The sequence below is a fragment of the Marmota monax genome, unplaced genomic scaffold (assembly GCF_021218885.2).
Source record: "Marmota monax isolate L192 unplaced genomic scaffold, Marmota_monax_Labrador192_F-V1.1 WCK01_AAM20220418_F8-fsc00008, whole genome shotgun sequence".
Taxonomy (NCBI): Eukaryota; Metazoa; Chordata; class Mammalia; order Rodentia; family Sciuridae; genus Marmota; species Marmota monax.
Window position 1 is genome coordinate 18,540,585 of NW_026694432.1, and position 26,515 is coordinate 18,567,099.

Genomic DNA, 26,515 nt, shown 5'->3' on the forward strand with positions numbered 1-26,515 from the left:
GCCTTTGAGGAAGAACCCAGGCCCCGTGAAGGGAAAAGGATGGAGACTTCCAGCTGGGGAAAGATGGCTACGGATGGAGGAAAGGGAACAGATGGGAGACCAGAGAGGGCACAAGGATAGGCACAGGATGCAAACAGGGTGGCCAGGAGGAGGGAGCAAAAGGAGGAGGGCGATACAGGCACCCTGCAACTCTAGCTGACCCGCCCCTGAGGAAAGGCCACCCCACCAGCCCAGCTCGGGAGGCGATAGTGTGGAAGGATGGGAGCCTCCAACAAGCAGGTACCCAACCTAGATGTCCCAGCTACCAGAAATAGGTAGGAGGCTGCCAGGAGCTCACAGTCCCCTCCCCGGCCACTCTTGTGGCTTCCTCTGGAGATCCCTTCTGCAGCCCTGGGGAGACGGGTGGGCTGCTCAGACAAGCCTTTATTGCCCAACCTGAAACCACTGGGCCGCCTCGCCCTCATTCCTGCTGTCCACAATTCCAGTGACCAGAAGGACAAATGAGCTGGAGCACAATGGAATAAATTACTGCCAGGTTTGCAGTAATTCGCTGAGAAACAACACAGGAAATGCAAGAGGCAGGCAGGAGCTGGGAACTTGAGAAGTGAAGGGACTTGCCCAAGCTCACACTGCCAGGGACCCTGGGGTACAGCGACATAATTTAAACACAGGTCCTTCTGGCTTCAAATCACAGTTTCTGGCTTTCAAATCACAGACAACCTTCAAACCCATATTATGTTACCTGGCCCTCATAGACAGAGCCTTACTTTACAATCTGCAGCATCCTTAAGGCCACCAGGCAGATTAGAAACTGAGGCTTCAGGGATGGAAGTAAGTCGCTCTAGGTTTCTCTCCCAAACCCCTATCCTGACAATCCCCAGTGCCAGGAGTTGGGACCCACTAGGATATGTTCTTGAAATCAAGGTGACGGTGGTGGGGGTGGGAGAATGTAGAATACCCCCGCAGGTTTGATCTGGGGTGGGGGAGGGGCAAATCGCCGCAGGGCATGGGGGAGGAGTTGGGAAAGGATTGGGAGGCTTGTCGCTTAAGCCACCCTCTTGGGTATCAGGAAGTCAAAGCTAAATCTGCGGGTGATGACCCCAGAGCTGCAGGGCAAGGCCCAAGCTCAGGGCCAGCCAGCCCGGTGACCCGGGGAGCTCCGTCCCGAGACGCCCAAGCAGGCGGTTGTGTCATAAATGTCCGAGGAAGGCGGTCAGGAGGAATCTTCCAAGGGGCCAAGTCAGCCCTGGCGCGGGTCTCGGCCGGATCCCACGGGCATCTCCCGGTTACTCCGCACCCAGCGGCAGGGCCACGAGCGCGAGCGCGGAAGGCCTCGGGAGAGGGACGACGGCCTGCGATCCGTGCTCGGGGTGAGCAAAGGGACACAAAACCATAGGCATACGCAGGCACGCCCGACACACGGTCCACAAAAGACACTCTGACGCGCACTGGACACAGACCCAAGCTCTGCATACACATTCAGACCCGCAATCACACCGCCACTCCAAAAAAGACACCACACTCCGAAAGCCCACCCAAAGAACGCGGCCACACAGCAGAAAGAGCTTAGAGACACACGTTCACACTCACTCACACACGTACACACACTCAGGCCCGGCCGGCCCCGAGGCAGCACAAAGTTGCGGAGCCGACCGAGGGAGCGTCCCGGGAGACCGCGGCGGACCCCTGTGCGCCCCAGGAGGGGGCGCCGTCCCGCCGCCGCCGGCCAGGCCCTGCCCGCGCCCCGACGCCGCAGCCCCGCCCCGCCACCGCCGCCTGCGCCCCCCGCAGCCGGCCCCTCCCAGCCCGGCGCCCCGCGGCCCCGGCGCCGCCTCGGATCAGCAGCCAGCCAGCGCCGCGCCGAACTTGCGAAACAACAAACAGCCCGACATGTCGGAGTTGCCGGCCGCGGGCCCCAGCCCTCCTCCTCCCGCCCGCCCTCTCGGGCCTCCCGCCCACCGACCCGCGCCGCCGAGGGCCACCGCCGCGACAACTTGTTCCGGCCCGTCGCGCCGCGCGCGCACGCACACACCACCCCTGCCCCCTCGAGCCCTGGGCACACTCGACCGCGGCCCAGCCGCACACCACACTCGCAGCATTCCTGGACACGCTGCCAGCGCGCACCGACACACACACTCGCACACTCACATCCGCTCCAGACACGCTCCCACACACGCATTCCCCGCACACTTGGCATTCGCTCGGACCCACACAGCCCCCGGCGGGGCGCACCACACACCCAGACACTCCCACACGTACACACCGCGCACACGGCGCACCCGCACACACGTTCCGGACCCGTTCCCACGCCTCCACACGTACACGGATCTCACAAGCACACACATCACACATGCGTCCCCGGGTCTACACTCGGGCGGGATCCATTGCACTCGCAACACACGCAAAAAACATACACAACCCATTCTCAGACACACAACAAACAGCACTCCCGGCCAGAGCATACCAAATGCAAACAAATGCAACACACTAGCAGATACAACTCCGGCCACAAAATTAAACTCAAATGCACACACAGACACACAACCTACTTGGCCGCACGAACGCTATACCCTGGCAGGCACAGAAAACAGCGCACAATCGACACCTAGATGTATACAACATCTACCCCAACATCCTCGCAAACAACACACACAGCACCTCTTCTTGCACAGAACTACGGACACACAACATTCGCAGTCACACAATACCCCAGAACACACGACCTTACATCTTACACTCAGGCACACACAGGGAGCACGCCTGTAACGCGCGGGCACCCAACACTCACACTTTCTTCCGAGCTGCGCCACGGGCCCCGGGGGCTCACGGGGCAAGCTGGGTCCGACCGCCGCGCGCTTACCTGCCGGAGTCTCGGTTTCGGGCGCGCAGAGCTGGAAGGTAAGCGCCAGGAAGAGCGCCTGGGCGCGGGCCATGGCTACTACGCCGCCGCCTGCCCCGGGGCCCGGCGCGGGGGGCGCCGCCGCCTGAGCCCGAGCCGAGCCCGAGGCGAGCCGGAGCCGGAGCGGAGCAGCGCGGCGCAGAGCGGGACTGGCGCGGAGTCCAGAGCGGGAGCCGGAGCGAACGGGGCGCTGACGTCAGGCCCGGCCCAGCGTTCCGCGGTCTCGGCGCGCCCCCTGCTGGCGGAGGCGCGCGCTGCTGCCCGGCTAGCCCCGGCACACCCCTCCCCCACTCGGGCACCCCTGCCAGAGGTCGGGTGGCCTGGACTGGACGCCCACTTGTTCTGCACTTACCGGGCACCAACGTTCTCAAGCGAGCACCCTCATTGCTCTCGCAGAGTTCTCAGGGACTGATTCAGGGACACCTGCTTCTCTGTCCTATCCGAAGCTTGAGTTCTCTCTACCTTGGCCCCTCTAAATGCACATTCATACTTAGAGGGTGCTCATCACCTGCCAAGAGCCATCTTTGGGCCTTTGGAAACGCGGGCTTTTAGAACACTCTTCCTTTCCATGACATGAAGTCCACCTCCCTTGCGAACCCTCACTGGTCCTGCTCTACCCTCTGGCTACACAGGTTAAGTATTAAGCCTCCTCCAATAAAGCTCTTGCTCAATAATCAGCAAACTAATTGCCCATTACTATGTAAAACCAAGCACCTGTATGTGCTTTCCCCCATCATTTAACCTTCACCCTAACCCTATTAGGCTTATACCACTGTATTCCCATTACACGGTGGAGCAAATTGCACAGAGACAGAGACCTTTTCCAAGGTTACAAATTAGTTTTAGGCACCATCAAGATTTGAATCAAGGTTGTCTGGCTTGAACTAAAAAGGAGCTGAGAACTGCCTACCATCTGGAAACCCCTTCACTTCACAAATACCTATGGGGTACTAAGTCATTTATTCAACAATTACTATAGAAAATAATCATAGAAAAATAAAACTGACAAAAAATATATATCCTTATCTTCATGGGGTTTACCTTTCAGTGGGAAGACAATAACAAAAAAAAAGGTGAAAAAAAGCAAATTTTCTGACATATATCCCTTATCACTATCTCACAGACCAGAAAATTTGGAAGAATGAACACTAAGGGGAAAAGAATTTTTGTAGTTCTAAATAGAGTACCTATGATTTCATGGTTTCATCATTTTTCTTCACCTCTAAAACCTGAGCTCCCAAAGTCCTTAGGGAAAGATTTTGTTCTGTATCCCAATGCCTAGTATCTGGCATATAGTTGGTGCTCAATAAATCCTGAATGGATTAATAAATGCTAAATGACATGGTACTTGTCTTCGTGAAGCTTACATTCTAGTGGGGGAGACCAACAGCAATCATAAATAAATATGTAATCACAACCTGTGATATGCACACTAAAAGAAATGGGTAGAGTGCTGTGGTAAAGAACACAGAGTAGGGAGGGTCTACTGTAGACAAGGTGGTCCAGAAGGGCTTCATGGAGAAAGTAACATTATGCCAAGTGATACTGGAGCTGAGATCTAATGTATAAGAAGAGCCGGCCTCATGCAAATCAGTAGAGAGGAATACTGCAGCCAGAGGAGACAACCCATGCAAAGACAGAAGCTGGTGGGTTTGAGGAGTGACAAGGAGACCAGGGCAGCTGGAATTGAGTAAATGGGAAGGACAGCGAAGTCAGGTTCAGCTGGAGAGGTCCACATGTCCCCCAGGTCATACAAGAAACAATGGGAACTGGGCATGGTGGCACAGCCTTGTAACCCCAGCAACTCAGGAGGCTGAGACAGGAGGATTGGAAGTTTGAGGTCATCCTCAGCAACTTAGCAAGGTCCTAAACAACATATTAAGACCTGTCTCAAAATAAATAATTAAAAAGGGATGGGGAGGTAAAGAACCCCTGGCTTCAACTCTCTTAGCAACTACAAAGAGAATGAGAGAGTCAGTCACAGGGGAACAGAAGCAGAGCAAAGAAAGAAGGATTGGAGGAGATGGGGTTGTGGCTCAGTGGTAGAGAGCTCATCTAGCACGTGCAAGACACTGGGTTCCATCCTTCAGCACCACATAAAAATAAATAAATGTCCAACTACAACTAAAAATTATGTATAAGAAAAAAGAAAGAAAGAAGGATTGGAATAAGAAACAGAGATAGATGCTGGAGTAGAGAAGAGACAGAGCCACCCAGAAAAAGAGAGAAAACTGATGAACAGAAGAAAGAGCCAAGGATGGTGTTTGCAAAGAATTCTGAAAGGAACCAGTTACAGGAGCTTATTGGTGATCTCATTTTATAAGTATGGAAACTGAGGCTTCAGAGAGCATGAGGCACTGGCCAAGGTCACATAGCTAGTAAATGGTGAGCCCAGGACTTCAATCCAGATCTGACTGATTCCACATCCCTTTGCTCCTTGTGCCAGGAAAGGCAGCAAAGACTATGATGGGAGAAGAAAAGGCAGTACGAGCAACAGGTGGCCAGATGAAAAGAGAAATTCTGCTTTACTTTAAAAAGACCACAGATTTCTATAATCCTTAAGAGAAGAACAAGAAAGGAAGAAAGAATGCCCAAGCCCTCAGTAACCAGCCCAAATCTAGGGAAAGGGAGACGGCACTACCGTCTGTGCCAGGCCATGAGGAAATTCAATTACCTGCAACTCATGGAATATTTATGATGCCTACCCTGTGCCAGGCCCCATATTGAGCACTGGTGTCATGGAGATGAACCAAACATGGCCCTACATGTGCCTGGAGCAGGACGTGGGCGCATCAATAAATGAGACAGTGCCCTAAAGGTCATAACACTGGTCCAGAGAAAACACAAAGGCAGCAGAGGTGGACTCAATAAAATGATATCTGAACCTGGAGTTTTCCAGGCAGGTAAGGCAGGAAACTCAGGCAGAAGGAACAGCCTTCAAGAAGCATAAGACAAGAAAGTACTGGCACAGGTGAGTCTGAGGTACAGTTGGATCCTAGGCAGTGCACACTCCAACAGCAGAGAAAGCTGCAAAGACAGGGTGGGAGTCAAGGTGCAAAGAGTCTTGAATGCAAGGTCTGGACAACGGGACTTGAGCCCTTCAATTAGTGGTTCTCAAACTGCGCCCCTGGGGGAACCCAGAGGGCCTAGACTAGAAGCAAGGGCTATAGGAAGGTGCAAAGAGAGAAAATTGAGCCACAAGGAAGAAGACTTATTGGATGATTCTCCAGGCTGCCTAGTTGGGCTGCCCAGAGATTCAGGGGAGCCAATGTGGTGGAAAAGATAATGTCAACAGCTCAATGTCACCTAAAGAGTCTTACAACAGTCTTGGTAGGCCTGTGTGTCACCGTAAAAATAGATCAGTGGGACAAGATTTTGTGTGCACAGTGTGTGTGGGGGGGGGGGGCTTTCATACAACTATAGGATCAAGTCTTTCCCCCCTGTTGGACATGAATTTTCCTTCTCTAAGAATAAAAACAAGTGCAGACATCTATCTATTGAGCATACTATGAGCCAGACCCTACTCCATGTTTTACATATGATATTTTCATTTAATCTTTACAATAACTCCCTAATAATAGTTTTCAAATGCTTCCATGTGCCAAGCATTGTGCTAAATGCTTCAAGTGAATAATATTTCATTTTATCTACAATGAAACAGATAACTATTAATCCCACAATTTTTAGGTGTTTGGGGGTTTTTTGTTTTGTTTTATTTGTTTTTCAGTGCTGGGGATTGAACCCAGGGCCTCTCATATGCTAGGCAAGTGTTCTACAACTGAGCCACATCCCTAGCTCTATTCCCTTGATTTTTAACTATAAGAAAATGAAGGCCAGAGAAACCAGGTGACTTGCCCAAAATCAAATAGCTCAAAATGACAGAGCCAGGACTTAAAGCCAGATTTGCCACAATCCAGTTTCCACATCACTGTACTCTGCTGTGCCAGCCTCAACAGAAAGGGTCTAGAATTTCAGGTCACCAAAATCCATATAAAGGACCTCTTCCTTCTCCTTTAAAGCCCTGACTGTCTCAAAGCCTATTCCTTAGTCCACCTGCATCATAATACTCTTGAGAGCTTGTAGGGGTGTATGCTCCCAGTCCTCTCCCTGAGATTCTAATTCAGTGGGTCTGAATGGGACCTCTCATGATTTTATGCACAGAGGATTCTGAGACACAGGGCAGCTTCAATAGCACCTCCTCCAAGGACCCTCAGCCTCCTCCCCCCAGCACATCTCTTCTTCAGACTAAAGCAGTGCACTCTGGCATGTGCTAACATTCAACTCGGGTTTTAGTTACGTTCATGTCTTCTCTCCACCAAAAATAAGAACTTAGCATCTTTAAAGGGCTATACCTTTTTACAAAGAATTTCCAGTTTCCCACTTAATCTCTACACTATGAGCATTTTGAAAAGGCACACTCCTGGTGATTCCTCCCTTATCTGTCAGAATACACTTAACATTTTATGATGTCTCCTGTGTCCACGATAACATTCTCCTATTGTTGCATCCAATGCTCACAACAATTTGACATGAAGCTTATTATCTCCATTTTAGCAAACTAGAAAGTGGCACTGCTAGGATTTGAACCTAAGTCTTCTAACTACTTCTACTACTGCTTCCTTATCATCGCCATTCAATATAGTAAGTTTTACCTTTCTGTTCCTTTCCGGATTACACAAAAATAATACTTTAAAAAGCCTGGCCACACACAAGCCTGGCACAGTGTGCTCTCAATAAATCGTGGAAAAAGGAAACTGAGGCCGAGGGAGAGAAAATGACTTTCCCAAACCCAAGAACAAAGCGCAGGCTGAAGGCACAGCAGTAGGCCAGTCCCAGACTCTCCAAGTTGGAAAAGCAGCCCTAGAGGGCTCAGAAAAAAACTGCAACTCCAGCAGGTTCCTGCACTGCCCAATGGTTCCCACGAGGTCTCACCGGCGCCCCCGCGCGGCGGGCAGAAGGAGGAGAAGGTCCTTTAAAGAGGCTTTTGGGGGCGTGGTCGCTCGGCGGGGCGGGGAGAGGGGCGGGGCGCAGGCCCGCGGTCGCGGGAAGATGACGTGTCCGCGTGCGCCGAGTGCTGTGCAGGCTGGAAGGAGCATGTGGGTCCGCTGCGCTCTGTGGGGGGCGCGAGCCGGGTCGCAGCTGCAGTCGGGAGTACTAGCACCTTGCCGCCGCCACGGTGGTGCTGCCTCTTACTCCGCATCCGCCCAAGCCTCCCGGGTCCGGGCGCTGATCTATGGGAGCCACGGAGATCCAGCCAAGGTCGTCGAGTAAGAGACGGCGCGAATCCCGGAGGGGACGGGGTTATCCGAAGGGGTTTGAGGTGGGCTTTGAATTGGGAGGGGAGAGATGGGGTCCGAGGAAGCGGGCAGAGAGTAGTAAGACCGAAACTGAAGCCCAGGGCGCCTTTAATAGCTTTAAAGAAGTCCATGCTTCGAGATAGTTGAAGACCAGAGAGGCACAGTCAGAATGGTCAAGGCTAACGTCCATTCATGAGTATTGTGTCGGGCAGTCCTGTGTTTAAATGAATGTTCTAGTTTAATTGCCACAACCACGTTAGTTACTGGATTTACTCCCATTTTGCAGATGAGAAAACTGAGGCATTGGGTCAAATTGCTTGACCAATGTCATACATCCAATACGTGACAGACTCGCTGACTAGCGCACCTTAGTTCTTCCTATCTCAATTTTTAGAGGGGTTTTTCAGAATACTTTTACATCCATTGGATCTTCATGTCTCAGTTAAATTATTACTTAAAATTATTTCCATTTTACAGAGGGCAAGGAACTTGTCCAAAGTGATACAGCTAATAAATTATTGGAAAGGGACTAGAATCCATGGCTTTGACTCTGTCTCCACTGCACCATCTGGGCCTCATTAAAAAAAAAAAAAGCTGTTTCCAAGCCCTGCAGACCTAAAGTCAAATACAAGTTCAACCCTTTAGTAGCTGTTTGATTTTGGACAAATCATTCAACCTCTCTGAGCCTTCTACTTTTATGATCATGTCCTCCTCGTAAAATGCTGTTGGATCTTAGTGGGTTTTGCATGTGTGGCTGATAAAAAACAGTATGTGAGTTGTCAACTATTAATAAATCTGCACATAAATAACTAGCCATTCAAAAGGGCTGTTCAGGCTGCTGAAGTGGTGTTAAAGCAAAAGTACAAACCTAGGAATCAGAATACTTGGAGTTAAATCTTTGCTTTGACTTGTCCTAGCTCTGTGTGTCCAACAACAAGTTGTTGAACTTCTCTGAGCCTCAGTTTCATTGTATTTAAAAATGGCTCATAGGACTACTCAGCTCAGTGTAATTCAATGTTCTCCACCAAAAACCACCTGCATATTCCCCTGCAGTGCAATGTGCACAAATCTTAAGATTCCCAACAGTTTGATTGTTTAACAAAGGATGGGCAAACATGGAATTGTTGTAATAAAGTTAAAATACAGGCTAGATATTTTGACAGGCAGAGAGAAAAAGCTGCAGATAAATTCATGTCATACACTCAACGTCACTGCATCTACCTTTAGAGCAATTAAAAGGAATAGCAAGAAGACACATCAGGGCTGGAGGTGGATCTCAGTGGGAGAGCACTTGCCTAGCATGCAGGAGGGCCTGAGTTTGATTCCCTAGCACCGCAGGGGAAAAAAGAAGACAATAAACCCCAAGTTGTATTTTGATTGTAGGTAATAAATCATAGCACCAGAGAGGACGTCTTCCTGAGGTCTGTGCTGCAGAGGGGTGGAAGCTCTCATGAGCACTCCTCCATTTCCAGGAGTGCACCTCAGGCAAGAAGGATGTGATGTCTCATGGGATTTATATGTCTGGGGCAGGACTAGCCACAAAACAGTGCTCCCATAACGTTAGTTAAAATCTGAGTCTAATTTCACTAAGAAATATACCTTTTATTGAGTTCTACTCTGACAATGAGGAAGGCCTGGGAATTTTTAAATGGCTAAGTGCCCTTGCCTCCTGAGTCACTCCTCTTAGGGGGCCAAAGCTGAACGGTCTTCTGCAGCTCCTGCTTGGAAAGAAAAAGACAAGTTCTCTTGTCTCCTTGTGTAAAACCCTAGTGATTTCCCTGAAGTTCAAAACATTTCCACAAAGCATTGTAGTCAACTTTGGCTTCAGAGTTCAGTCACCTGTGGTTCTTCAGGTGAAGTATGTAGTAGGTCTGGGTTGGATGGCCTGGAGCATCTGTGTTTTTTAAAGCTCTGCAGGTGTCCAGGTGACTGCTACCCAGCCAAGGTTGAGAACCACCACCCTGTGGATAAATGGTCAGGCAAGCAGTAATTGTTCCTCTGTCCCCAAAAGGCATCTTTCCCTTCTGACCCAGATTCAGGCAACTTTACTCTTTTCGTGTATGGACTGAGGCCAGAGGCTGGGATTCTCTTTGTACTCATGTCTTAGGAGGTTTAGGATAACCACACTGTCACAGAAAGAATCGGGTGTCTTTTACACATCCCAGTAACTGGATGTCTAGATCAGGTTACACCAATAAGGTCATGGAACTGTCCAGAGTACTAACAGCATTCCCCAAACTGGTGTGTTTTGTGATGCTGGCACCGTGGGCCAGGGCTCTGGAGCAGGGGGTGGGGAATGAGGAATGGTCTGCTCCGATCTGAGGGGTTACAGAACTCCTCAAAATGAGGCTTTCTGTTCTCTTGTCAAGCTTACAACGTTCCTACTTTCAATTCTGCTGACCCTCAGACATTCCAGCTCTTCTCTCTACTAAGCCATTTCTCTCTTGTCTCTTAGTTTCTTTCCCTTTCTCCCCAAATCGGACCCTAAATAAGTGCTTGGGCCGTTTTCATTTAAAAGATTGAACCGCTGACTTAAATGAAGTCAGCCTGCATGGGAGATACAAGCATGGTGGAAATCTCAGAGGTCCCCATGGCTCTTGTCTGTTTTGCCATCTGAATTCCCTGTAAAATAGTTTCCAGAACCCTGATGTCTTCCTCTTTCCTCCTTTTTTTCCCCCCCAAAAGACCTCTTAGAACTTTTCTATTCTCTGGGCATTATGGTGGAGAGTCCTCATTTTTTGTATGCCTACTGTGTACCGTGGGCTAGGTTCTCCTCACATAGTAAGGAATTTTAAGATCACAATAGGACGGGGTTGGGGGGCAGCCCAGTCGTGGAGCCCTACCTTCCTCAGACTCAGTCTCTGGCACTGGGGGAAAATCACAGTGATCTAGTTTGGTCACTGTTATCCCCATTTTACACACAAGGAGACTGAGACTCAAGAAGATTGAAAGGCACTTGTCCAAGATCATAGAACTAGACTGCAATCCTTCAGGGGCTGGGTGCAGTGGCATTTACCTGTAAACCCAGCAGCTCTAGAGGCTGAGGCAGGAGGATCACGATTTCAAAGCCAGCCTCAGCAACTTAGTGAGGCCCTAAACAACTCAGCGAGACCCTGTTTCTAAATAAAATATACAAAAGGGGCTGGGGATGTGGCTCAGTGGTTAAGGGCTCCCTGATTCAATCCCTGGTTACCCCCCAACTCCAAAAAATCCTGAAGAAATGACAATTATCTCAAAGGATTTTTTTTTTTTTAGAATGAGATAAATTGGGAATAAAATCGGTCAGAAAAAAAGTGAAATTACAGGTCATTCAGGTGGCCTGAGTTTCTGTTCTTTATAGGAAGGGCAGCCCCACCCTAGAAAAGGTAGAAGCCCTCTGTCCCCTCCCCTTTTCATATCCTGAAGCTGTGGTTAAACTATCTGGTCATGGTGCCCACGCCTGCCTGTTGCTGGTACAAGACAAAACTGAGCTAGAAAAGCTTTGGCCACATAGCCATGGAGTTTAGGGAACAGGTGGTAGGGCTCAGGCAGCACAGGAAGTACATTCTCACTCTAGGGCACTGTGTATTCTAAGGGGGGGTTCTTCTTACACTTGATATCAGTGTTTAATACCAAAACTTTGTGTGGGTAACTTGGTTTTTTTTAATATTTTTTTTTTTAGTTTTAGGTGAACAAATACCTTTATTTTATTTTTATGTGGTGTTGAGGATCAAACCCAGTGCCTCACGCGTGCTAGACAAGCGCTCTACCACTGAGCCACAACCCCAGCCCTGGTAATTTTATTCTTAATCCAGTATTATAGTACTTTGAAAAAAAAAAAAATAGCATTTGCTTTGGTGCTCTTTGGAGGGCTCTTTTTCATAGTCGTGAATGGAGGGAGTGGGAACTTCATTTAGTAAGTTAGCCAGAATTTATTCTTTGAAGGCGAACATTGAGGATGTAGAGACAAATAATTTATGGGCTTTGTTCTTAGGAAACCCTAGTCTAGTCCAGAAGAAAGGCCACCAGAGCCCAGAGCAGTAAGTGCTGATGGGTCATGTGTAGAGTGTGGTGGACACCCCCAAGAGGGTCCCTGACACCCTCAGGGAGGTCAGAGAATGCGTTCTCTGAATACAGGAGGGCAGGGGAGCTGTTAATGAGGAGAGAAAATGCAGAAGTATTCTAAGCAGAAAAATCCACATGTGCAAAATCCCAGAGAGAAGAGGAAACATGATGTGTCTGATCAGCTAATACTGATGGAGAGCCTACTGTGCACTCAGCGGGGACTCCTTTGAGGGATCTACCTGCTGGACCAGCTCAGAGGACTAGCCATCGGTCACGGGATTCACATGCCAGTGGATTCCACATCCTGTACCATGCATGCATTACCTTCCATCTGCACTTCAGATGTGATGTTCCAGGCCAGTTCCTCCTACCCCAAGTTCCTCATTCTTGCCTCTGGAGGTGAAAGTTGACACGCCTCCAGGAAATTGCACAAGTCTTCCCTCTCCATCTGCAGCATCTGGGAGAAGTGCTGTCACTCAGCACAGCTGCAAGTTATTACTGCTGCCTGCCCTTTGCTAGCAGCTCTTGCTGCACTTTTGTGTGCGTCCTGGCCTTTCCCACCCTGGATCAGGAGGGAGGGGTCCACATTTTAGAGGCAGACAAACAAAGATGACCCAAGGTCAGTGTGATTCAGGCTATTCCATTGGGGACCACCTGTAAGAACACTGGTCTGGGTTCCACTTCCACCTCTGCCGTGAATTATTAGAGCAAGGAAATCATTCTAGTCTCCATTCTCTTCAGTTACTCTTCTATAAAGTAAAGGGTTTGGCCAAAGTCAGCAGGTAAACATCCTGGTAAACCCAGGATGCATGCTGCCCCCCGCCCTTTTCTGTATACCTCAAAACCTACACCCCTCCTTTAGCACATGCTCCCCAAACAGCACTCTTTCCTGCCAAGAAAAGGTGAGGCCTTGTGTTAGCTCTCCATAATAAAAGACCCGAGATAATTAAGTCCAGGGAGCAAAAGAGAAAGGGAAAAACGAGGACCCCACAGTGCATTTGTGGGGCACACCCTCAGTGGCTTGAAGACCTCCCACTAGGCCTTACCTCTTAAAAGTTCCACCACCGTCCCAGTGAGAGTGAATCAGGCACTGGACTGCCTGCCAGGGTTGCTCCAGTCTCTTGGAACGCTGAGGCAGGAGGATTGCTTGAGCCCATGAATTCAAGGCCAACAAGGGCAACATAGGAAGATGCTGTGTCAAGAAGAAAAAGGGGCTGGATTGTGGCTCAGTGGTAGAGCGCTCACCTAGAATGCATGAGGCACTGGGTTCGATCCTCAGCACCACATAAATGTAAAATAAAGATATTGTGTCCACCTAAAGCTAAAAAAATATTTCTTAAAAATATTTAAAGAAAAAGTAAAGAAGAAAAGGGGACTGGGCACAGTGGTGCATGCCTGTAATCCCAGTGACTCAGGAGGCTGAGGCATGTGATCCCAAGTTCAAAGCCAGCCTCAGCAACTTAAACTGTCTCAAAAAATAAAAAGAGCTGGGAATGTGGCTCAGTGGGTAAGCCCCCTATGTTCAATCCCCAATACGAAAAAAGAAAATAAAAGGGGGGTGCTGGGGAAGTAGCTCAGTAGCAGAGTGCTTGCCTCCTATATGTGAGGCCAGTGTTCAATCCCCGGTGCCTGCAAGAAAAATCGGCCAAAAGATGAGTCCTGAATGGAAGGAGGCTGGGAATCCAAAAGAGGGCCAGAGAGGTAGGCAGGTGTGCTTGGCACCACTGTGAAATGAAAAGAGCTCTTCCCAGGGAAAGGCACGCTCCCTGAGCTCCCCGCCGGCCAAGACAACCACCATCATTCCCTCCGAGGATCAAGAAATTTCAAGCTGTCATGAGGCACTGTAGTCCCTCACACCTGCCCAGTGGCGCCCTGTTTATTCATTATTAGTGAAATCCCAGAACAAGGGACCCAACACACCAGGCATTTCATTTAATCACAGTGGCAGCTTGTTGACCATGGGGACTGCAGACAGACTGGGGAGAGCCACATGAGGTGTCCGTTTCCTTCACCCAGTGCCCTGTGATGAGCCGCGTGTTCTTGACTCGGAACTGAGCAGATGAGAAAGTCTCTGATGAGTGACGCTCTCCCTGCCTGTTCTTGCTCAAAATGATATTGACCAGATTGAGGTGACTGAGTGGGAGAGGAAAGATGCATACAGGGCCTGGGGCCGGGGCTCAGTGGTAGCGCACTTGCCTGGCATGTGAGAGGTACTGGGTTCAATTCTCAGCACCCCACATAATAAAAATAAAGGTCTACCAACAAACAAAAAAAGAAAGACAAATACAAATGGTTGCTAATTAATGTGGAAGGCGGGAAAGAGAGCTCAGCAGAACTGGCCGGTGCCCACCTTAACCAGCAAATACAGCTGAGCCAGGCCCCAGGGGACGGCCTCTTTTTTTCCCCTCTCTCAAAGGGCTCTTTCTTCTGCCTGCTTTTGTCTGCCTGATACTTCATATGACATCACAGGTGTACAGTCTCGGCCTCAAAGGAGCCATTGTGACTTTATCCCGTCTGGGATCTGTCGATTGAAGACAGTGGCATCCCTACGAGCTGCATGGCGCCATTGCACTCAGGGAAGGAACGTGAGCAGTACCAGGAAGGTGGCTCTCCTTCTAGCCAGGCTGTTTGGGTGCCTCATTTGCACTCCACAGCTCAGCCACACTTTCCTTTGGTAAGTTCAAAAAAAGAACAGGAAAGAGAAATTACTCTCATTGTCACAGAGGTCCAGCTCCTGGAATTCAGACGAAGCCTGTTTCCCTTCCTGTCTCAGCAGAATGGTATCCTTGACTACGCTGTTAGGACTGTCGGCAGGAACAGCAGTGTCTTGGTATTGATGGCATTCCACGGGGCGGGCTGGGGCTGGTCTCCCTGGTGAGATGCAGCTGGACCAACACACCTCCCTCCAGGCATGCAGCATGTGGCAGTCCTGCCCCGCCACCACCCACCTGTGTTTGCGGCTTCAACTTGCCATCTACTAGACCCTCATTCCATCCAGGGCCCCTCCTGCCCATCTTCCCTCCCAGTGAATCTCAGCTGGCACAGAGCAGCTAGGCTCCCCAGAAGGCAAATAAGAAAAGCAGGAACAATTTGTAGCCCAATGCATCGTTTCTCTAACTGCTGTTGGAAGGCAGGCTGGGCTGTGAAAACAGTGTTCACAGCCGACTTTAGTCTGGGAAGCTCTGGATTACACCAAGCCACGTGGGTTTCTTTATTTGAGGACTTCTCCGAGCTTTTATGGTGCTAACATGCAGTCTGACTCAGAATGGGGCTTGGCAGGTAGCATTTCCCAAATATACCAGATCCCAGGAATACCCACTAATATCTCCCAAGAGAGCTCCTCAGCACTGCAGTGGTGCTGACAGCGTTCAGCAGTCTGAGCTTTGCAGTCTAGCTTAAGATAAGCGAGACTTGCCATTTACTCTTGAGCAATGTATGTAGTTTCTCCGAGCCTCAATTTCCTCTTCTATCATTGGTTTGAAGGACTAAACAGCATCCCATAGGTCAAATGGGAAGCCTGTTGCCTGGAGCTCAAGCTGTCAGCATGAGTGATCACTCCATCGTCCAGCCTAGTGGTCATCCTAAATTTTCCTGCTGTCTCTGTCCTCTGCTATCCCCACTGCAGGTTGCCTGCCTCAGATTTAAATATAACTTCACTCCAGACCCACTCTTCTTCCTCCCTAGCTTCACATCCCAGAGTTCACCAGAAGCCTGGGAGCCATCAGAGACTTTCCACTCCCACCCCCAACCTGGGGTCAGGTGCATTAACCTCACATATTTAAAGAGTTTTCAGTTATTGAGTTCTTTTCTCATTCCCATGACTTGAATCCAGACCGCACCCACTGCTGGCCGACTGTCGAGTCAGGATTTTGTTCCTCGTCCTCAGTCTACCCAGTCGACTCTATGTCCTTCAGTCCCAACTAAGGTGTCACTTCTTCCAAAGACCCTCTCTAGCTGTTTCCTCCTCCCACAGGTTACACGCTGGGTGGACTTCCCTCTAGGAGCCTATGCTGTCGGAGCCCCAGCATTCCCACGGGGGTTCTCACGCCTGTAGGTTCCCAGGCAGGAGATTTTAAAGTATTCCTCCTCAGACCTCTTGGGCCAGTATCTGGCATAGGGACTGTCAATAAATATTTGTTGAATTAAATTTGCCTGAATCTCCCAAAAGGTTGTGGTCTGAAAGGTGACTCAGTGATTGTGTTCAGAGGAAGAGCCATCTCACTGTTCCACAGGCTGGCTCGGCTCTTCCTCCTGCTGGTAACTGCTGCCATCTCCTCAGTACTCTGTGTCAGCGCTGCAGTAAATGCTGTATATACATTAAATCACTTAGCCCAGGGAGCTGGGTTCTAGTGTTACCCATCTTACAGAGGAATGCTGAGGTTTTTCCAACTGGACAGGTAGGGTGCCCACCTAGGGCTGCCCGCTTCCCTCCAAACCCATGCTTTGCACCTCCATGGACTGAGGTCCACCTACATTCTCATCTTGACCATGGTCATCCTTGTCATGTGGTGATGCTACTGGGGATTGAACCAGGGGCGTTCTACCACCAAGCTACATTCCCAGTCCTTTTCATGTTTTATTTTGAGACAGGATCTCAGTAAGTTTCCAAGGCTGGTCTTGAACTTGCGATCCCCCTGCCTCAGCCTCCCAAATAGCTGAGATTTCAGGCATGTGCCACTGTGCCCAGCCTGGTCATCTAGATTTTTAATAGGTGTGTGTTAGTGCACATTTGATTTATGTGTCTTGATAAACTCTTCTAACACTAATCTCCATTTTTATTTGAGCTGGTCCTTGGAGGTGTTTCTAAATGGCTTAGAATCAGGGAGAGCAAGTGCAATTAGCCAAGGCCCTTTTATTGCAGCCCTCCCCTGACTCCCTAAGTGACTGACACTCTTGTGCCATATTTTCTCATGGGAGAGAAAAGTTCGATCCCAGATACTTGCTAAACACTGAGGTAAGACTATGGTTCTCAGCTCTTGTGAGCTCACAGTCCTAGCAGGGAAACACAGGTTCTGACCACAAGACAGAGTAGTGAGTAGAAAAACACTGAATTCTCCTGTCTGCAGTTCCAAAATCCAGAAAGCTCTGAAAACTGACAGGTTTTTTTTTTTTTAATAAATCATTTGGAGGCAAAACCTGATTTAACATAGTTTTTACGTGGTTTTTATTCATCTCACTTAGTGTGAATATTTATACATTTTGCTGAAGAAGTGTTGGTCACAGGGTGCTGCCCCAGCCCCCTAGGGAGTGTAGATAACATGGCTTTCAAGTCTGTGGTACATCAAGCCCTGAGCTTTGGAAAAACCCGTGTCCTGATCAATTGGGAAAAATTGTGTGGAAAGACTTTATAAATTAAAAAATAGTGGCTGGCGTGGTAGCACACGCCTGTAATTCCAGCAATTTGGGAGGCGGAGGCAGGAGGATTGCAAGTTCCAGGCCAAGCTCAGCAATTTAGCAAGTCCCCTCTCAAAACAAAACAAAACAAATTTTCTTAAAGGGCTGGGGATGTAACTCAGCGGAAAAGCACCCCTGGGTTCAATCCCCAGTAACAAAAATAAAATAAATTAGTAAACCAAGGTTTTAAATGGTATAGTCCCCCCTTTTGTGTAACTGAGCTGGTGACTTTTTTCAGAACCAGGAAGAAAGTCAAAAGGAAGTAAAATTTGAGCTGGGTCTTGAAGCGTGAGTTGAGTTTCTCACTTCATGGAGAAGCTGTGGAAACGAAGTTCTGGACAGAGGGAGGAGGGTGTAGAAAATGCGCAGGGGGAAAAAAATGCCTTTAAGCGGCTTGAGCACATGGACTTTGTCAGCTTACAGGAAAAAAGTCTGATTATCTGTCAAAATTCAGGAGAGAAGCAGTAGGAATAATACAAAGGGGCAGCTAGTCCAAAATCCATTTGCTTTGGGCAGGATTTTTCTTGGGGGGATGCAGACTTACAAGTCCCCAGAGAAACATCACTGCTGCCACCCCACCCAGCTGTGGTCCAGTGGGGAGGCCATGGCGGTGGCTCACAGTGCCCATCCTCCCCATCAGGCAGGTGCAGCAGGGGCCGGTCCCCACACCAGCCCAGGGAGGGGCTTATTTCACTGCCTTCTGCTTGGACTGGGGTCAGCCCCCTTCCAGGTGGCAACTCTAACATCAGACTGCCAAGTTCAAAGCAGTTCAGCTACTTACTGCTGTTAGTGGCCTTGAGCAAGTTATTTACCTCTTCTGGTGCCTTTGTTCCTCCACTGTAAAAGCAGAACAATGGCACCAAAGCCTGGAAGCTGGCCTGTAGCACTTAGCAGGGTACCTGAGTGGTAAGCATTGGGTAAGCACTAGTGATTACTGTGACAAGGACTCCCTCTCTCCCGCTGACATATAAGTACTTGCAGTCCTTAATACTTACCTTAAAAAAAAAGAAAAAAAAAACTTTATTCTTTCTTTTCTTCCCCTGGCCATCCACTCCCTCATTGTTAGCCATTTTCTGTAGAATGTGACCATTTTGGTTTCTTGCCACTGTGTCTCAATCATGGTGGGACAAGACCTTCCTTACTTGGACAATGTAGGGATTCCCAGCTTGGGCTCCCAGATCCTCAGGGGTCCTTGTAGGCAGTCAGGGACATTCCTAAACTCATACCAGGATGCTGATGTCCAGCGGTATAAATAAAAACACCTGCTTTGGAGCCCCTAACCAGTCACCCAAGCCTGTGAAAGTTCCATAATCAGTTCCATATCTTATTACATTATGATTTGTTCTAGCCTTTGTGACCTACGCAACCAGTGTAGCCTCTATGTTCTGTGTAGTTTTTTCGGCCTGTATAGTGCAAATGAAATGTTAACTTCTATTGCCTTTGTAGCCTACATGACTCATTCCTTACTAGATAGCATGGGACTATAGTACTTTTCTCACAAAAGCAAAATGAGCCATGGGTTTAAAGCCCTTAGCATAGGACTTGGTGTATAAGAAATACCTTGTGATGGCCTGACTCCGTTATTACTGTTAGTATAAAACATTTCTTGAAAATCACACTTTTACTCCCAGGTCAAGGCCTAGGTTAATGAAAAGGTTGGTGTCTGTCAGAAGTAGATGGTATTACCACAGTTTAGTATGGTGATGCTGTGGCCTCATGCAAACCTCTGGTTGGCAGTACCATATGGTTTTCATAGGTGAAAATAAATAAGATTTCTACTTAATAAATACATTAAGGGGCTGGGGTTGTGGCTCAGTGGTAGAGCACTTGCGTAGCACGTGTGAGGCACTGGGTTCAATCTTCAATACCACATAAAAATAAATAAAAATATCGTGTCCCTCTACAACTAAAAAAAAATAGAAATTAAAAGTAAAATAAATACATTTAGGCAGAGAAGCATGGCAACCTGAAATCTTACATTGTGGAGAAAGAGGGTATCCGGTCATTAAAACAGCATGGGGACTCAGAAGTTTCGTACACTATCAGTACTAGCTCGTTGACTGGCTCTTGTTTTTAAAGAACTTTGTTAGTAAGTAACACATGAACATTGTCACTTGGCCTCCCCTAAAGCCCTCAGGCAGGTTTTACCATTAAGCCAAGTTTTGAGGTACTGGTACTGTGGTGTCACAGGTCCACATGAGTGAAAGGACTTATCACAGACTTAAAAGGGACAGGCTCTTGGAAGCAATCCAGCCCAAACCACCCTACCCCATCGCACAGAGCAGAGAAGATATTGCCTGTGGTGGGGATATATACCAAAGACCTCCAGATCCATCCAGGATCCTTTCTGACAGACCAGGATCCTCACCTAGAAGGGACATGATGCCAGGGGCTCAGTAACTCACCAGGGAGTTCTTTCCAAATAGAAAGTCCATCTCCATTTTCCACCCTCTTCCGCTAAGGAGAATGTCTCCTCTGCCCTATTGTGTTAGGGCCAACAAAACCACAAACAGGACAAGTGGGCAAGCCCTCCCTGGGTCTCCCAGACTTGCTTGTTTGGGGTTCCTTCATCTGGAGAGGCTGGTTTGGTGAGTCAGAGCTCAGGCCTGAGAATCTATATTATTAGTGAGCCCACCACAGAATTCCTAGGACAGAGCAAGTCTGGGGACATACAGAGCCAATTCAGGTCAGCAGGGGCTTTCACTGTTTTCATCCGGTGTGGACAGTGGGGCTGGAGGTCCACCCGCACCCTGTGCTGTTCCTTGGAACTTGGCTCTTTTCCAGCAGAACCTAATTCCTGGGCACCGTGGCAGCTCAGACGCGCTGCCTGACCTACTTTGGGGAGATGATTTGAGTGGAAGACGCCCAGTCTAGCCTGGCTGACATTAACGTCTCTCTTGGCATTGTGCTTAGACTGAAGAACCTGGAGCTAGCGGCCGTGGGAGGATCAGACGTCCACGTGAAGATGCTGGCGGCCCCTATCAATCCATCTGACATAAATATGATCCAAGGTAACCTTGGTTTCTGGGGCTTATGTTAATTGGCTTTTTTGCTCAGCTGCTACCTCATTGTCGGTCCTCCTCAGGTGCGGATGTGAAGTGCCCGTGATTGCAGCAGCTGTTCTTCAGAGGTTCCATCTGCAGACTGTGTCAGCCTTCTGATCTCCCTCCTCTGTGGCAGGAAGATTGCAGTGGGGAGGGATGACCCTGCGACATGCTGGACTCCTTTCCTAGTTTCCTTGCCCCTAGGATACCATGAATGCTAAAGAGTCTTAGGCCCTGGACAGATGAGGAAACTGAGGCTCACTCAGGTGGAGGCTGAGGCTAGTCAGAGGCAGGGCTGCTCAGGCTTGGGTCTGACTGGCCCCAGAGTCTATGCTGTCTCCCTGCCTAGACATGGCTGACCCTTTGCCCTCTTCTCCCTCAGGGAACTATGGCCTCCTTCCCAAGCTGCCTGCTGTTGGAGGGAACGAAGGTGTGGGACAAGTGGAGGCCGTGGGCTGCCGTGTGACTAGACTGAAGCCAGGAGACTGGGTGATTCCTGCAAACGCTGGGTTGGGTGAGTTTTCCCAGGAGTCAGCAAGCATTCTGTTCTTCCAGATCCTATTTCACCCACCACTGAGAAACTCATCTCATTGGCTCAGTGGAACTTACTAAGTTCATGTGGCTGCCTCAGGAGGGGTGGGGGCTGAGCAGGGAGAGCAGGACCCATTTCTTTTGCCCCAGAGGGAGTGTTCCTGCATTTTCACCTCCTTGGACTCAGGTTGATGGAGGCTATAATTCTCTAAATCCTACATCCCTAAATCCCTGCTGTAAGGTGCAGTGGAGCATATGGATAAAGTGATCCCTGCCCTCCAGGAGGCTGAAATCTAATTGAAGAAATCTGTAAACCAATAACCTCAATGAAGGGAGTGCTGAGAATTCACAGGAAGCAGAGGGTTCTTCTGGCCCTTCTGTGTGCATGTGTATGTATATATGAGAGAGAGGATACTAAAGAAAGAAAAGGCTTTGTGGAGGAGGCTTCCTTAGAATGGGCCTTTGATGAATGAGTTTTGTTAGGTGGAGATGAGCCTAGCATTTCATTTGAAGAAAGCAAAATGAGCAAAGATACAAAGGTGAGTTTGAGAAATGGGGGGAAATCCAGTGTAGCCTCAGCAGGGGATTTGTATGGGAGAGGGATGCAGGAGTAAGAAAGAAGGTTAAAAGGGGTTGGGCATAGTGGCGCATGCCTGCAATCCCAGTAACTCTGGAGGCTGAGACAGGAGGATTGCAAGTTCCAGGCCAGCCTGGGCAACTTAGCAAGTCTGTAAGCAACTTAACAAGGCCCCTGTCTCAAAATAAAGAACAAAAGAACAGGGATGTGACTCATGATAGAGCATCCTGGTTCAATCCTCAATACCAAAAAAATAAATAAATAAAAGGTAGGGCATGAGCCGGGCATCCTGGCGCACACCTATAATCCCAGCGGCTCAGGAGGCTGAGGCAGGAGGATTGATGGTTCAAAGCCAGCCTCAGCAAAAGCGAGTCACTAAGCAACTCAGTGAGACCCTGTCTCTAAAGAAAATATAAAATTGGGCTGGAGATGTGGCTCAGTGGTTGAGTGCCCCTGAGTTTAGTCCCTAGTACCCCCTCAAAAAAAAAAAAAAATAGGGCATGACCACATGGGATAAGGCCCTACACAAGCTACCTAAAGAGTAGGATTTTCTTTCTTTTTTTTTTCCTGTGGTGCTGGGGATTGAACCCAGGGCCTGTGCATGCAAGGCAAGCACTCTACCAACTGAGCTATGTCTCCAGCCCTAAGAGTAGGATTTTCTTTATGTGAAAAAATGAATCATTATTTTGGTTTTAGCACTCCATGGGTTTGAGGCCCACCCATTATAAAATAGGTTCTCACAGCAGGCACAAGAGTATAGCAATGCATATGTCCCTACTGGACATGAGGATGAAGCTTAAGAAGTAAAACTTGTCCAAACTCAAACAGCAGAATAAGGGAGAGCCCAGTGGACTCTTGTCTCCCGTGTTTTTCCCACTCTTCGAAAGATCTCTGGGTTGGGACAAAGGAAAGGGCAATTAAAAGGAATATTTAGAAGACACATCAAGGCTGGGGATGTAGCTCAGTTGGTAGAGTGCTTTCCTCGCATGCACAAGGCTCTGGGTTCAATCCCCAGCACCACAAAAAAATGAAAAAAGAAGATACATCAGGGGCTGGAGGTGTAGCTCCCTGATAGAGGGCTTGCCTAGCATGCATATGGCCCTAGGTCAATCCCAGAACCATCCCCCAAAAGACCCTTTAGGTTATAACTTACAGAGACCAACTCATACTTACCTTAAAAAAAAAGAAGAATTTAATTGATCTGTAGAGCTGAAAAGTGTAAGAGATTGAAAGTCCCAGGCACAGGGGACCCAGGAAGCCTAACACGGTCAGGGCTCTCTCTCGTCACTGGTTCCCAGGTGAGCCATCCTTACACAGTGACATAATTATAGCAAGAGATATTTATTGACTACTCTCTTTGAGCCAGACATTATTTTAAGCACTTTTTGTTTATTAAATCAATTATTCCTACCTCATTTTGCAGATGAGACAAAAGTAGATGTAAAGAATTAACCAACTTGCGTGAGGTCACCCAGTCAGTAAGAGGCAGAGCTAAGACTCAGATCCACTCTGATACATACTATTCATAGACAGCCACCAGCAGCCTGGAATGTGCCTCATCCTGGAACAGATGAGCACATTCAGCGCTGTCACAACCAGCACTACCGTCTCCATCCCTGAGCAGCCCTGGATGGCCCTTCTTGGGTCCTTGCCTGTCCATAAGCCAGTCACTTGGGGCACTGGTGGAGCCACTGCAATTGTCCCTTGAGTCTTGCCCACCTCTGTGGTACAGAAGGTGAGACCTGGTGGTAGATGGCCCAGAGGTTAGAAAGGAACCCTTCTAGAGAGAGAAAGGTGGCAGGCAGGAAACCAGCAGGAACAGACATCTCCTACTGAGCTCTTTGCTCTTCTGAGCTCTGAGAAGCTGCCAAGAATGGCTCCACCTGCTCCTTCACCCACCTAGCTGTGACAGAGCCCCGCCCCCAGCTGCAAGGACACGGTAGGTACTGATGCCAGCACCTTGGGCTGGCCCCCAGGGCTGAGTGAAGGGCACGCAAGATGGGTCAAACAGTCCCTGCCCTCAGAGTTCTCTTGGCTGACAGAAGGCCAGCAAAGGGAGAAGCAGCCTGTAATTCAGGCAGTATGAGTGCTGCGATCACAGGGTGCACAGAGGATGGGGTTTCCTAGTGAGAAGCATTGGAAAGGACTCCCAGAGAAGCGGCCCGCCAACTTCATCTAGAAGCCCTTCTAGAAGTGCAACTAGAAGTGCAGCCGTGGCCAGGTGAGGAGGGGCTTCCCAGAGAGGGAGTGCATCTGCACAGAGGGGAAGAGAAGAGGCAAGGTGGTGACAGAGCCACTGGTAATGCAACAAGCCCAGGTCCCTTGGGAGCGGGAGAGAGCCAGATGGAACGGGGAGGTTGAGGAGGCTGTATCATGGAGGGCTCGCATCCAGTCCAGGACCCAACAGAGAGTCAAGTAGAGGGATACAGGATGATGTGTTCAGAGCAGAGAAAGGTCTGGAAAGGCAGAGGGTGGAGACAGGGAGTTCAGGGCTCAGGTGAGGAGGGTCTGAGCAAGACAGTGTCACAGGACTGGAGAGGACTCGAGCCAAAGTAACAGGACTCAGGAGGACTCCAGATTTGGAGAGGAGAAGGATAAAGATGATCTGCCAGGTGTGTGGGTAACTCCACTCCCAAGCACGATGGTAGGATTAGCCACAACAGGGATTCCTTCCTGCAGAACAGGTCAGTCTTTTGGACAAGGAGCCAGTTGGAGAAGATGAGGATTTTAGAATCATGAAGAATATAGTTAACTCAGTTTTTTAGTAAATACTTTGTGAGCTTTTACAGAGTGCTAGACTCTAGGACACAGTGGTAAGAGTAGCTATCAGCTGGTCATGGTGGTGCACGCCTGTGACCCCAACCACTTGGGAAGCTGAGCGGGAGGCTTGCCTGAGCAACTTAGTGAGATTCTTTCTCAAAATAAAAAATGAAAGGGCTGAGGATATAGCTCAGTGGTAGAGCAACCCTGGGTTCAATCCCCAGTACCATACACACACATACACAGCATTCATGGGCTGAGGTTGTGGCTCAGCGATAGAGCACATGCCTAGCGCACGTGAAGCCCTGGTTCAATCTTTAGCTCTACATAGGGATAAATAAATAAAATAATGGTATTGTGTCCAACTACAACTAAAAATAAATAAATAAATATTTTTTAAAATAGCATTCATTAAAACTAATGTCTAACCAGATCACGGTCATTTTTCATAGTGCTGAGCTGCCCAGCTGTGGCTATGCCCAAAGCCAGCTTTTTCCCAAATGCAGCAGAGAATGGGCTGTAGAGCACAGATGGATGTTCGCCAACTGGCATTCTCACTGGGAAACACTCAAAACCTTCGTGAGGTGGCACAGAAGGAGTACTGGCCTGGCATTCAGATGCATATTCTTGTTCCAGCTCTGTTTTATGACCTTGTTTAGGTCACAACTACATTGAGCCATAATTTCCTCATCTCTAAAATGGAGCTAATAGCCAGGTGCCATGGCACATACCTGTAATCCCAGCAGCTTGGGAGGCTGAGGCAGGAGGATCAAGAGTTCAAAACCAGCCTCAGCAACTTAGCAAGGTCCTAAGAATTTGGCAAGACCCTGTCTTAAAATAAAACATAAAAAGGTCTGGGGATGTGGCTCTATGGTTAGGCACCTCTGGGTTCAGTCCCTGTACCAAAAAATCAATTCAATTCAATGGAGCTAATAGTTGCTGCCTCAGATACCTCAACAGACTCTTAACTCAACTGAGGGAATATAAACAGTAATCTTTGCAAATGCTGAACTTCTCTATACATCTGATTAGGAGCTGGCAAATTTTTTTCTTAGAAGAGCCAAATAATAATAATTTTAGTCTTTGCAGACCATCCCATCTCTACTGTGACTACCCAACCCTGCCATTTTAACAGGCATAGATATTACATAAACAAGTGAGTATGGCAGTGTTCCAGTAAAGCTTTTATTTATAAAAACAATTTATGGGGTTGGCGGTATAGCTCAGTTGGTAGAGTGCCTGCCTCAGATGCCCAAGGCCCTGGGTTCAGTCCCCAGCACCACAAAAACAAACAATATTTATAAGTCATATTTGGGCCATAGGCCATAGTTTTCAGCCCCATATTAGGTGCTAGAGATCTTTAAGGGTCAGTCGCCCAGGACTGAAGAATGGTATGCCTTAGAGCTGATGCCTGGGAATCAGGATCAGTTAAAGAAACCAACATGGGTTATACACCTACTGTACACCTACTGTGTACTGGGCACAGTGATAATCTGTATAGATGTCCTCTCATGTAACCTTGGCACTGTAAGTGTTCTTCTCTGCATTTTATGCATCAGAAAACTGAAACTCAAGAAAGGTTGAGTGAGCCATGGTGGCACACACCTGTAATCCCAGCAGCATAGAGGCTGAGGCAAAAGAATTGAAAGTTCAAAGCCAACTTCAGCAACTTAGCAAGGTCTTAAGCAATTTAGTAAGACCCTATCTCAAAATAGAAAATAAAAAGGGCTAGGGCTTAGATCAATGTAAAGCGCCCCAGTTCAACTCCCAGTACCAAAAAAACAAAAAAGGTGGAGTGATAATTTGAAGTGGCAGAGCCCATTTTTAAGTAGATATCTCCAACTCTAGAATCTGAGGATTTCTACTATAAACCCTGAAAGCCCTTCTTGCTGACCATCTCACCCAGGACCTCTTGAGAAGAGAGTTAGGGACTGCTGAATCCTAGAAATCCCTGTCAAAGGCTGAATTT

At 48.6% G+C, this 26,515-nt stretch overlaps 2 protein-coding genes across 18 annotated transcripts in view; one reads left to right on the plus strand and one right to left on the minus strand.

Moving 5' to 3' along the window:
* The window catches only part of Ptpru (protein tyrosine phosphatase receptor type U), a 71,518-nt gene extending 68,489 nt beyond the window's left edge, over positions 1–3,029 (minus strand). For 5 of the 11 annotated variants that reach the window (XM_058570973.1, XM_046468771.2, XM_058570971.1 and 2 more), the window contains exon 1: positions 2,861–3,025. In XM_058570973.1, the coding sequence (XP_058426956.1) occupies positions 2,861–2,933 (73 nt within the window). In that variant the 5' untranslated portion in view covers positions 2,934–3,025. Of the gene's footprint in view, positions 1–2,860 lie in introns of all 11 variants that reach the window. The other 6 variants (XR_009224337.1, XR_009224336.1, XM_058570967.1 and 3 more) reach the window with 3 other exon arrangements.
* A 4,927-nt stretch (positions 3,030–7,956) lies between these two features.
* Positions 7,957–26,515, plus strand: part of Mecr (mitochondrial trans-2-enoyl-CoA reductase) — a 33,425-nt gene continuing 14,866 nt past the window's right edge. For all 7 annotated transcript variants that reach the window (XM_046469497.1, XM_046469502.1, XM_046469500.2 and 4 more), the window contains exons 1-3: positions 7,957–8,166; positions 20,548–20,645; positions 21,061–21,192. In XM_046469497.1, the coding sequence (XP_046325453.1) occupies positions 7,994–8,166; positions 20,548–20,645; positions 21,061–21,192 (403 nt within the window). In that variant the 5' untranslated portion in view covers positions 7,957–7,993. The remainder of the gene's footprint in view (positions 8,167–20,547; positions 20,646–21,060; positions 21,193–26,515) is intronic.